The sequence below is a fragment of the Brassica napus genome, chromosome C3 (assembly GCF_020379485.1).
Source record: "Brassica napus cultivar Da-Ae chromosome C3, Da-Ae, whole genome shotgun sequence".
Lineage (NCBI taxonomy): Eukaryota > Viridiplantae > Streptophyta > Magnoliopsida > Brassicales > Brassicaceae > Brassica > Brassica napus.
The window spans coordinates 58,968,254-58,982,049 of record NC_063446.1 but is presented as its reverse complement, the minus strand read 5'-3'; the positions used below and the strand labels follow the sequence as shown (position 1 = coordinate 58,982,049).

Genomic DNA, 13,796 nt, shown 5'->3' with positions numbered 1-13,796 from the left:
CTTTCACCAAGTACAAGAGATGTTTCCCTTTATACTTTTTGACAATATTCTCTTGAAGGTGATAATAACATATTCCTCGGGTTGCCCAAGGAAACACCTTTTCACACGCATTTATAATGGAGGCGTGCCTGTCGGAGACTATCACCAGAGGATACTCATCAGATACACAGCTCGCCAATTTTGTGAAAAACCATTCCCAAGATTCATCATTCTCACCATCTACGATCCCAAAAGCCAATGGATATATCTGAAAATTACCGTTTTGTGCGGCTGCAACCAACATAGTACCCCCATACTTCCCACTTAAGTGAGTCCCATCTACCACAATGACCCTTCTCTGATACTTAAATCCTCTGATCGAAGCTCCAAAAGCAAGAAATAGAGACTTAAATCTATTCAGAGAATCAAGTTCTATAGCTGTGATAGAACCCGGATTTGCTGCCTTGATTTGCTCCAAATATGAAGGCAGTCGCTCGTACCCGTCTTCCGCTGATCCTCTCACCATTTCTTGCGCATATAACAATGCTCTGTATGAAGTGGTGTAATCAAGTGTCATGCCAAACATGTTCTTCATTGCATCTTTGATATGCTGCGGATTCAACCCATCAATGATTCCAACTCGATCTATGAAAAGTCGACCAATGTACTTCGGAGTACAACGTTTCCGCTGAGCGATTCTGTCTGGGATGGAACATGTATGAGTTTCCAAATATTTGGTTACCTAAAACGTTTTAGTCCCATGTTTCACACTTGCTCGGACCTTCCATTGACAACCACTAACACGACATGTTGCCACAAACAGAGTTTTCGTTGACTTGAATATTCTGAAGGAGAACCTACGCCTCACCGCTGTCAACCGCAACTCTGAAAGCAGTGCATCCTTACTAGCAAAACTCTGGTTGACATAGATTCTGTCTGCAGATGATCCTTCTCCTTCACAACCATATGCCCCTTTGTAATTATCAAAACAGATTTCATCATCTTCTTCCTCATCCTCATCTTTAACCTTTCCATACTCACTATAATCCTCAGCATCAGCGACAACAGGGATGTCAACATCCTCCTCCCCATCATGATCCTCAGCTTCATCCCCCTCTTCAGCTTCATGCCCCTCCTCAGCTTCATCCCCCTCCTCAGCTTCATCGCTCACATCAGCTTCATTCCCCTCCTCAGCTTCATCCCCCTCCTCAGCTTCATCCCCCACATGATCTTCATCCCTTTCCTCTGAAACCGTTCTCATCTTGCTAAAGCTTGATACACAAAGACGTACTTCATGGGTTTTAGTTATCTCGAGCAAGTTCCGAACTTGTCTATCACTTGTAACATGAATAGGAGGAAGGTCTGGAGCCATCTGTTGTAATGAGTAGGTTAGCTCCACAGACTCTGTGTTCATGTCCAGGTTATAATCTTCTTGAGCCATTGCAACAAAATCAGCATGTGTCGAACCTTCATTCAAAAATAACATTCTCGCTCCTTTGAAATGATCAACCACAAAATTCCAACATCCATCTTTCAACAACCATTCTCCATACACTGCATGTAACTGATGCATCATCTGAAAAAGCCAAAATAAAACACATTAGCAAACTTAGAACAAAGAAAACGAAAGTTTATTAAAGATCGAAGCGGACGACTTCAATCTAAGTTGTCTAGACGACTAAACTATACGTCGTCTGGTCAACCCAGAGGTTATTTTTGCAATTGACTTTAAAATCTGTTATTTCGGACGACTGAAAGTTAAGTCGTCTACTATTGTTTGGTTAAACAAAAAACTCCAAAAAAGCTAGACGACTTACATTTCAGTCGCCAGAGGTTAGTTTTGCATTTGACTGGATTATTTCAGAAATTTGATTTTTTGGACGACTTACATTTCAGTCGTCTAGTGAAAATTAAAATAATAATATTTTTTTAAAAGTAGACGACTTACAGTTAAGTCGTCATAGGTTAATTTTGCAATTGAAAAAAAACTTCAAGATTTAATTATATACAGACGACTTATAATTCAGTCGTCCACGAGACGACTGAAATGTAAGTCATCCAGGATTTACCAGGTTTGACCAGAATCTCGGAAAAAAATCCTGGACGACTTCCAATTAAGTCGTCTGGTGGACGACTGAATTATAAGTCGTCTGTGTTTAATTAAATCTTGAAGTTTTTTTTTCAATTGCAAAACTAACCTATGACTACTTAATTGTAAGTCGTTTACTTTTTAAAAAATATTATCATTTTAATTTTCGCCAGACGACTGAAATGTAAGTCGTCTAGGGAAGTCAAACTTCTGAAATTATCCAGTCAAATGCAAAACTAACCTATGACGACTGAAATGTAAGTCGTCTAGGTTCTTTGGAAATTTTTTTGAAACCAAACAATAGTAGACGACTTAACTTTCAGTCGTCTCAGGTTACAGATTTCAAAGTCAATTACAAAAATAACCTCTGCGTTGACCAGATGACTTCCAGATAAGTCGTCTACAGCCAGACGACTTCCAGGTAAGTCGTCTACAGCCAGACCACTTCCCAAGTAAGTCGTCTGACGAACAGATCTGGAAAAAAACTCGATGTCATACCTTAAATTGGTGAGATAAGTTCCTTAGTATACATAAGGTTTCTCCAAGCACACAGAATCACAAACGAAAGTCACCCACCCAGAATCGTTAGCTTTTATGACTCTATGAACCATAAAAATTTTAGAATCAAAATCTTGGGTTTTTTTAACTCATTGTGGAGAGAAAGTAAGAGATATGTTGTGTTAAGTTCACAAGAATGGAAAAAAAAGAAGGGTAAATCGATTTTGGGAGCATTAAGAGCTTCAAATTGGTTGTTCATGGTGGTTGTGGTATTGATGACAATGACAATCTTGTAATTACTTGAAGATGATGAGGGTGAGAGAGTAAAAATGTCATTTTCGAAAAAAACAAAAAATTGATGGCATTTTCGTAAATTATATGAACTTGTGGGGTGAATAGGGCAAAACCAATTTTCAAAAAAAAAAAGAGGTTAGTTTTGTGTTTGACTTTAAGTTGTAGGTCAATTTTGCAAAAACCCCTAATATCTTTTATATCTTTTAATTTTTTTTAAAAAAAAATTAAAATTCTAACAAATCTCTTGAAAAAGATTATAATAAGATCTTAATTGTCATAAATTGAGTATAAATATTTTCAACTAATTTTGTAATTAGTAATGAAATGTTACTAAAAGAATAAAATTATATCCTATTTTATCAATTTTATAATAATATCTATCATTTTAAAATAAAAATGTTATATTAAACAAAATATGATAAAATTATTTTAAATTGATAAGTTAACATATTTTATTTTCATAAATATAAAATTTTTATGCTAAAAATATAATATGTTGGTAGAACGGGTTAATATTAGTAAACTATATAATACATGTATAAAAATTTAACTTATCTTAAACTTTTTTAATATACAGTAATTTATTATATAAAATTAATAAACATTAAAAAATTACTAAAAAATCTAGCGATTTGAATTACGGATCATGATTATAATAAATTAAATACAAAACTGTTTTCATATATGTTGTTTCATGCATTAAAAAAATTAGTTTAGTAATCAAACGCAAATTTAATAGGACAAATATATAATAAGCAACATATATATATGTGATGATTTTAATTAACAGCATGAAAACTATAAAATTATTATATTTGGCATAATTATACAAACATTTAAATATGTGAGTAACATTAAAAGTATATAATAATTATGTAAAACAAATATCTATATATATAAATATAAAAATATATACCCGCACGGTTGTGTGGGTGAAAATCTAGTTAGTGTATTAAAATTTTACAAAACGAAAGTAAGTCAACAGATACGGTCCTTGCCTGAGTTATGTATGATAAAATCTGAAACATCAAAAAAATACTTTATAATCAATATCACTAAACTTTATCATTTAATATAGTTACATGGCAAATTAACCTTATAAAATAATTTAGTTTACTCATATATAATACTCCTATATATTAAATGAGAAACCACTTTAGTGATTTCTCGTGACGTGTCGTTTATAAGTGATGTTTTAAGAAATTGTTATAATTTGATTGGTCAATTTTTCTTAATTTTTATTTATTTAATTTAGATCTAAAAATTTAAGGTAAGTGTAAAATCATTTAACATCACTTGCCATATAATCTAAAGAATATTACAAATAACAATTTATGGAAACTAATTCTCGAAATTATAGAAAGATTAATATGTTTTATTTATTACATTTAATATTTATATACTATAAAATATAATGAACGAGATTTTATATAAGATAATTATAATAGTTTTTTACTCTATTTGATGAATTGTATTCGAATATAATTATATAATAACTATTTTAAATATTACAAAATCCAAACATGTTTATTAATATTATTTTTAAATTATTTATCGTTGTTTAAAGAATAAATTTATCAGAATTTTAAAACAATTTATAAAATGTTATAAATTATTTATTAAAAATATAAACCTACTATATATTGATTGAGAAGTCACATAAGTGATTTTTTTTATTACGTGTCGATCATAAATGAACTCTTCAGAGTGTTATAATTTGATTGGCCGATGATTTTTAATTTTATTTATTATAGTTATATCTAAAAGGAAAGAATAATTTTAGAATGTATTATTTATGGTAACTAATTGTTGAAACTATAAAAGATTAATAATGTGATAATTGTTTTTATACATTTACAAATTACAGAAAATAACAAACAAAAATGTTTATTTGAATTGATATAATGATTTTATATTCATATAAAAAGCCATATATCTGTATATAAAATATCATAATAACTATTAATGTCTAATAAATTCCATGCATGCTTTATAAATCATTTATTAAATTATAAATAAATTTATAAAATTATTTATATTGGCTTATCAGATGTTTTAAATTTTTATAAAAGGTTCTAAATCATTTATAGAAGCTTAGATATTAATTTATATAATGTATTTTGAAAATTTGTTTTATATTAAATGGAACGTACTTAATTAATTTTTTCTTAGGTGTCTTTGAGTTTTAGAAAAACTATTATAATTTGTTTCATTAATAGATTTTCTATTTTATTTATTTTAAGAGTAAAAAAATCACTTCTTGAACCAATTTTTATCAGTATCCAAACGATATAAATACATTTCATAATATAGTTTATGGTAATTAAATATGTTATTTATATAAAATATATGTAATGCTCATAAAATCATTTTATTACTCAATTATTTATAAACTATATAATATATTTCAAAAGTAATTTATATAATTGATATAGTAGTTTTATATTCCTATGTATTTGAATATGAATATATAGAGAATGTGTAACAATCATATTGTTTTATCTTTTAATCTTAATAAAGACATATGACTTTAGCTATAAATTATTTAAAAATCAAATGTTTCAAAACTACATACCTTCAAAACTCATTTTTATCAAAAACTGAATTATGAATATTATATATAACTAATTTTAGTAAAAAAAATCAATACAAAATATAAACAGATATTTAAAATAGTCATAATCATCTTTTTCAAAAATAATTATTCTTTCAAAATATTTAACAGTAAACACATATACAATTTTTGATGATGAACATTCAAACCCGCAAAATTGCAGGCATCCACCTAGTATAAATGTCATCTCCCCAAAATTTTCCCTTGGACTTTTGGAGTTCCCAAAACTCAATCTCAACTTTTACATAACAAAAGACAGTGGATAGGAGATTTCTCAAAAGTTTTCAAATGACAATCTATTTCAGTTGGAAGATATCATTATAAACATAAATAAAGATCCATGTTGATACTAATAAACCAAATAGAAACACTAAACAAAATAACTTATCTACTAAAGAAACTAAACTTAGAAGACACTCAAGTGTCATAATCACAAGTGCTACTGCTAACAACTTTATGAAAAAGTTTTCGAAGTCTTCAAAAGCCAACACATCATCCCCCTAGGATGGTTGTGGATATTCATGTCCTCGACATAGATACTCATGAATGAAGATGCATTTTAACGTGGTTGATCTCTTTTGAAAACACTTGTAAACCTTTAGCTCCACTATGGATTTGATAAGACACTTATGTTGCTCCATCATGATAAACCCATTAGTTCCCCATTCTACACCTTGGGGGTCTTGGACCTGGCAACATTCAATCTCATCCATCACATCATAGCTTCTCAACAAGAGACGGTGAATGGAGAACTTCTCAAAGGTAATCAAGTGGCAATCCATGTCCATTGGACGAAAAATCTCTAAAAATAAAAACATTTTTATTTTAATATTTATATAAATAATTTATAAACCAAATAGAAAAGACTAAACAGATCGACTTACTTTTCCATATGTTATATTGAAAGACTTAAAACCTGAAAGATATTCCATTGTTATTGTGATGGGTGATACTGATAACAACTTTTAATGAAGCTCTCAAAACCTTCATGATCTGAAGCATCATCACCCCTAGGAAGGCGGTGGACTTTCATTTCCTTTGCATAGTTTTTCATGAAAGTAGATGCATTCCTAATCCGGTTGATCCCTTTTCCAGATGCTTGATATGCAGCCTCAACACCATTAAGAAAATCATCAACTATTATCTACAGACTTGTCAAATAGGTTTCTCTTTGTTGCATACCCTCTTTGAAGGGGAATAGCCCAACAATCGTCTGCTAAAAGATTAAAAAATGTTATGCCACTTCAAATATAATCTATTCTCACACATATATATATTTTAGCTTACATATTTTTTGTTCATAAGATTTAACAGTTATGTCTGGTGTCTGATTGGTCTAAGAGAATGGCGTTTGGAGAGATCCTGAAGATTTGTATCTAACGGCAACAACATCTGAAAGTGAGGAAATGAAATAAACAAAAACAAATCATACACATTATTATTATTATAGCAATATCATTAGATGACTTACCATAGAGATTTAATGGTGTTTTAAGAGGAATGTCCAAGATCTATTGCAATCTGCAGCAAACAACACAACTTTAGAGCTGATTTTGTGCATTTTGTTTTTCTTTGGAATTAGTTTTTCAACTCAAATCTAATAGTTCATCAATTAGTCCTCTTCTTGAGAATGAAAATTTCAGTTATAGACATATTCATCCAGGATACAACTCAGTGTTGGACTTATACTTTGAACTTTGATAAACCCACTGAGAATATGGCTTCCATATACATACATAATGCATCTAAACCAACCAACAATTGGATTATGTTTGTCTAAGTTCATGCTTGATGTTATATGTTGCTTTATAGAGACTATCGTGACCTTGTCTTAAAAACCAAGTTCTTGTTTTAGGAAAGGAGCAATATCGTGGAACCAAATCGCCGACTCTTGTATTGATAAAGAGGATAAAAACAGGATAAATTCTTGAAAAACTCAGAAAATATGTGGAGAGAATGGCTCAGTGAACAGCCCGTAACAAGAATAAAAAACTTGAAATGATGACAAACTAGTGGCAAAATAATAAGACGAAATGATTTTGGTCAGAGCCGGTTCTAGGATGTATAAGACCACTTTTAAAAGGAAAAAAAATGATCTAGGTGAGATTCGAACCCATATTAAAACTCTTTTTTTTTATGACATACCACTGGACTAAGACATAATTTTATTAATTTGTGGTTGAATTTTGTTAATGAATACGTCGGCTGTAGAAGCAGCTTGATTTTGGTCATAGGCATTAATTAAATGCTACATTGGAGATCGTTCCAAAAGACCGTCATGGTACTTAAGTTATGTGTCTAAAAGAGTATTAGTACCTAAACACTATGATAAATAAACCAGTTAAATAATTTTAGACTTTTCAATTGTTTGTTTGCGTGTATACGACGAGCATGTGTTGCCTGTTAGTGCTTACTAATGGAAACTGTGTATTTGTGTTATCAGTACTAGAGTGGATATAACTTATCATATTTTAAAATTGTAAAGGCAAAATGAATAAAAGGTCTTATACTAACATGCAAACACATAAGAAATGTTCAGTTTTGTAATGATAGATATGATGTTAGTTTTCAATAATTTTTGTTTCAAAAACATTTTATTATATTCTGATTACGATGGCAAATTGTGTAAAGCTATTAAAAGGATTGAGGTAGGAAAATGAAATTCATAGTTGTCCCCTTTGCTAAACTTTACAAGTTGTTAATTGATTAAATGTAAATTATTTGAATATTAATTAGCACACAGTAATTAATTTATTAATTAATTAGTGTTAGAGAGATGTTTTCCACCATGAGATTATTATTATTATTTTTTTTTTTTATAGAGAGATTATTTTCTCTTCGTCGTAAAATGCAGAGGAGGTCCTTATTCGCTGTGCCAGTTTCTTCATTACTCAATTGATCAAATGAAATCGAGAAAGTTGAATCGGAGAGTCGTCGACCAATCTCCACAGTCGTCTTCGTCATGGTACTTTGCTCCTCTTTCAACAGAACCGATCAATCGATTTCATCTTCTTCCTTTGTATTATCTATAGTGTATGAGCTTGTTGATGTTTGATCTAGTGAGCTCTTGAAGCAAAAAGGAATGCACTCTCTTTTTTTCGTTTTTGCTACAAGTTTGTTTATATTCACTGCGGTGCCTTTAATGTTCATTCCTCCTTTACTTCTCTTTCCCAAGAATCAAGTCTTCTCTTTCTCTCTGTATGTGCTTGTGAAAATGCCATGCTTGATCATATTTGAATTTGCTTCTCTTACTCGTTTGCTTAACTTGATTCAATCTGGACTTCCCTAGAATCTTGAATCACATCATGAAAATCTCTCTCTGGACTCTGTTTTCATGCTGTGGAAGCTAGTTTATTTTCCATAGGGATGATTGAAATGCTGATTGACTGAGCATATTCAGGTTATAGGAGCCAACATAGGAGATGTTTTCCTCGTATCTGATGTTGTCTTTGGAGTGTTATTATTCTCCTGTAGACATAAGGTTAAAATAAACAACTCCATCAGTGTTAGAAAGCTATGGTATCATTCTTCCACATACAAAGCTACAAAAAAACATAGAGAGCCTTTCAAACACAAAAAATACTTAATAAAAAAAATACCTCCTCTACTAGATCTGAATACTTCTTTAGTTTTTTTTTGACAATTTCAGTCATCTCGTTCAGATGATCACTTATTTCATCTATTATCTGACAAGAATTAGAAGAAGTAAAACAGTAAAAAGGCAGCAAAAACTAATCACAAACTTTCTTTGTTTCACAAATGTTTCCTTGCTACTCCAAAGAAAACAAATTAGAAAAAGGTAAACGAAACTTGAACTGCGCACAACATCTTACTAGAAGATTTTCATTTTCATAAAAATTATTTAATTAAAAAAAAAAAAGCTTTGGAGAAGGTGACTTATTAGGTTTAAAAAGCACAAGTCAAAAGAGCTCAAGTTAAAGCCTATAACAGATAAAAGGACAAGAAGTTCATAACTAACGTTCTTCTGCTTCTCCAGCTTCTTGTCCTTCTGGTGATTCTTAGACGTTACTATCTGCAAAGGAACCGGGATTGTTACAACCTAACAAAACAGAAATAAAAGCCCAATCAAAAGTGGTGTTCACGATTGTTTAAAGAAAAAAACATAAGAAGAAGAAGATTATACACGGGATTTCTGGCGCCTCTTCCTCTCTTTGTCCATGGATAAGTTATGGTTGAAAATCAAGCGCTAGGCTTTCAATAGGTTGAGAGGCGAAAACACTAGACTGTTTATAGATACTGCATGTGAATTTAGTTTCAAGTACTCGATTTGAATGAAAAAGAAGAGCAAGTAGCTGCTAGGTTATCGATAGAAAATGGAGAGGCAAGAACCTAGACTGCATGTGTCACATACACCCGATATACATGTGTAAATAATAAATAAATTATCTTGGGTCACTGATAGAAGGTTAGAAACAGGAGATGTGAAAAACCCTAGACTGCATTTACATGGCTTTTGTGAGGTTCTCTCTTAGTGAGAAGGCTTTTGGGCTTCCAAGAGCAAGAGCACTAGTGAACCCCCCCTAGGGTTCATAAAGATTTTTTAATATTTTTTTGTGGGTCCATGGATAGTTATGAACATGTATCTATTGTTTTCTGTATTAGTGAACCCGAAGAAGGAGTTTATAGGAATAAAATAAAAATATATTTTTTTAAAAAATTCAAATTATTGAGAATACATAAATAAAATATTAAAATATATTATAAATATTTTAAAACTTTTTATTCAATACATAAGAGTAGATTACATAAATTGAGAAATAGAAGAACATACAAACATTATTAATCTTCATTACCAAACTTTTGCCATATATTTTCCATTAAATCAGCTTTCAAACGATCATGCTTCTCTTTATCTCGAACTTCTCTGCGAATGCCTAACATATCACCGACATGAATACTTTCTCTCCGTTGCACCCTCGAACTTCTGCTTGACTCTCCTGACTCGAACTCAGATGTATCAATTTGAGCGTATCCGTGTCGTTCGTTCTCTACTATCATATTGTGCAATATGATACAAGTTCTCATAATCTTTCCTATCTTTTCCTTGTCCCATAGTAGAGCTGGGTTTTTAACAATTGCAAACCTCGATTGCAATACTCCAAAAGCCCGTTCGACATCTTTTCTGGTGGATTCTTGACGTTCAGCAAATAGCTCAGCTTTAGGACCTTGAGGAAGTGGGATGGATTGGATAAATGTTGCCCAATTCGGATAAAATTCGTTCGTAAGGTAGTAGGCCATATGATAAGTGTGGTTGTTGACCTTGAACTTAACTTTAGGTGTTCGACCTTGTAAGATGTCATCAAAAACTGGTGACCGATCAAGAACATTGATATCGTTGAGGGTACCTGGTAATCCGAAAAATGCGTGCCATATCCAAAGATCTTGTGATGCCACAGCTTCTAAGACAATTGTCGGCTTTCCAGAACCACGTGTGTACTGACATTTCCAAGCTGTTGGGCAGTTTTTCCACTCCCAATGCATACAATCAATGCTGCCTATCATCCCTGGAAACCCGCGTACCTCTCCGACATCGAGTAATCGTTGAAGATCTTCAGGTGTAGGGCTTCGTAGATACTCATCTCCAAACAAATGAATTATTGCATTAGTGAAGTTTTCTAAACATAAACGTGATGTACTGTCACCAAGTCGGAGATATTCGTCATATGTATCTCCCGATTGACCATATACCAGCATACGTATGGCTGCCGTACACTTTTGAAGTGCAGATAGCCCGTTCCTTCCGCAAGCATTTCGTCTTTGCTGAAAGTATGGAACTTCATTAGTTATACGTTCGGCAATGCGAAGGAACAATGGCTTATTCATTCGAAAATGCCTCCTAAACATTTCCGGTGGGTATGTAGGATTTTCCCTGAAATAATCGTTCCATAGTTGATTGTGTCCTTGTTCCCGATGTCTTTCGACATAAGCTCTTCTCGTCGGCTTGTTAGGATGAGCATGAATCACTGAGTCGATGAAATTATCAACTACTTGGTCTACCATTTCTTCTAAAGCTTCATCAACTTCATCACTTGATGAGGAAGACATTGGTGTTTTTTTTTCGTAACATGACAAAAGTTGTCTTAATAATATAAAAGTTGTCATAATTATATAAATTATTTTCATAATCTATATTTTTAAAATACTCTTTCATCATAATTATATAAAAGTTGTCTTAAGAATATAAAAGTTGTCTTAATAATATAAAAGTTGTCATAGTTATATTTTTATTACATAATCTTTTAATTTTGTCATCATTACTCTAGGAACTTTTATTTTCATAATCTTTTAATTTTGTGACAATATAAAAGTTGTCATAATGCTATAAATTATTTTCATAATCTTTTCTTTTTTTCATATTCTATTTTTTCTTTTTTTTTTAACATTACTCTATCATCTTTTATGTGAATAATCTTACACTTTAGTCTATAAAAGTTGTCATAACATTAGTCTATAAAAGTTGTCATAACATTAGACTTTTTTTTCATATTATATTTTTTCATATTCTATTTTTTACATTACTCTATCATTATTACTCTATCATCTTTTATTTTCATAATCTTTTAATTTTTTCATAACTAAGTTGTATATTATACCTTGTTGTGGATCCTTGCTATTGTCTCTGTTTGTGAATCACCTTGCAGCGAAATGGGAATCACTTGAATGTGTTGGTTTCCTTCAGAACTGGTACTAAATGGGAATCACTTGAATGATCTCGACTTTTTAGCATTTACAACAAAACATTCTTATCTCACTCAATACAAAGAGAAGTGCTATAAGAGAATGAACTTGATAGAGAGTAATAAGTGAGAGAAGTGCTATTTCATATAATGATACAATGCAAACATATATAGAAAGTTTGAAACCATATTACATAATCCGTGAATCAAGTTGTGACTCACACAATACATACTAGACAATCCGTGAATGAAATAAGTGTAGCAAGAAACAAAACACTACACTTTCCCGTGACCAAAGATGGTCTAAAGTCCAACTACCCGCAACATAAAAAAAAAACAACTAGGCTTCACCTGCAACGACTGATCACCTCCAACACCTTCACTCCAACCCGTGACCTGCACTCTCTGACCTGCAAAAGAAAATAAAACCCAATCAATAATTCATGTTAAGCATCGAATCAAGTTAAGCTAAGCAACGTAAACATTCCATCCGATCACGCTAAGCAAAGCAACCTAAACAAAGCACCAATACAAGGCACTAACCAACTCAAAGCATTTCACCAATTAGTTTATACTTAAGGGATTTTTCTTGATCATAAAGAGTCTCCTCATTTTTGCCAATGAGACGATCAAGGATCTTTTGTTTGGAAATGTTATTTTACAGAGCTAGCAAATGGTTTCTATTTGATCATAAGCTGCTTCATTCCCGTGTTTCTTGCGCTTGGCTGCTTTGCTCGCCTTTACACCAGGAGGCCTCACCTCTTCATCGTCAGCCACCACCTCCGGACATGCTTCCTTCCTCTTCTCCTTTCCACCATCTTTCGACAACGCGTGTGACCTCCATTTCTGATCAAATCTCAGCTCCCTCCAGCAATGTTCAAGTGCGAACTTGACATTAAAGTCATTTAAGAAGATGTCATGTGCAACCCACGAACTTGCACACCTGCTCATTCACCCTTCCCCACATCTGCTTACATTGACTCCATTCTCTAGGAACGGCGCCAATGAGCTGAGGGCTTGAGTTAAAATACTCCTCCATTCTCTTCCAAAACGCTCCTGCCTTATGCTCATTAGCGACTATGGGATCCTTGCTCGTGTTCAACCAAGCGCTAATGAGCACAAGGTCTTCTTTGACAACCCACTTTCTTCTTTCCAAAGGTTTAACTAACCCGGGTGAGTTACCAACTGCCTCAGCAGAGTCCACGTCTTTTGGGGGACTGCTCTGCGAAGCTAGATGGTTAACAAACCCGGGAGAGTTGTAGGAGAAAGTTTCCATTTTCTTTTGGGTTTGGTTTGTTGTTTAAATGTTTGTGTGTTTTTAGTTGTGGATTTGCTATGTTTTATAAACTAGTTTTTGCTTTCATTTGAGATAATTAACTAAAGCAGAAGAATTAAACAAACTCTACCTACCACAAGTACTTCACAAACGGCAGTGAATACACATCAACTTACTGGAAAATATTAACTACACCTAAGTACAATCTATTAAGAGTTCACAGCAACCAACAACCAACAAAAAATTAATTCTAGATTTTTAAAAGTTGTAGTTAGAGTTCTAGGTGGAGTTGTAGTTATTGTTGTAGTTATCTTTTAAGCTTTCATAACTTTTAGTTAACTTATTAAA

General features: G+C 32.2%; 2 protein-coding genes across 2 annotated transcripts; both read right to left on the bottom strand.

The window, feature by feature from the left end:
* Positions 1-10,274: 10,274 nt before the first annotated feature.
* LOC125583199 lies at positions 10,275-11,540 on the bottom strand. The gene is made up of 2 exons (XM_048749826.1): positions 10,937-11,540; positions 10,275-10,801 (listed from the first exon to the last, which is right to left on the bottom strand). The coding sequence occupies exons 1-2, from the start codon at positions 11,538-11,540 to the stop codon at positions 10,275-10,277; spliced, it is 1,131 nt and encodes a 376-aa protein (XP_048605783.1).
* Positions 11,541-12,838: 1,298 nt separating this feature from the next.
* LOC106354973 (glutathione S-transferase T3-like) lies at positions 12,839-13,448 on the bottom strand. Its single transcript, XM_022704426.1, has 2 exons — positions 13,116-13,448; positions 12,839-13,060 (listed from the first exon to the last, which is right to left on the bottom strand). The coding sequence occupies exons 1-2, from the start codon at positions 13,446-13,448 to the stop codon at positions 12,839-12,841; spliced, it is 555 nt and encodes a 184-aa protein (XP_022560147.1).
* Positions 13,449-13,796: the final 348 nt, after the last annotated feature.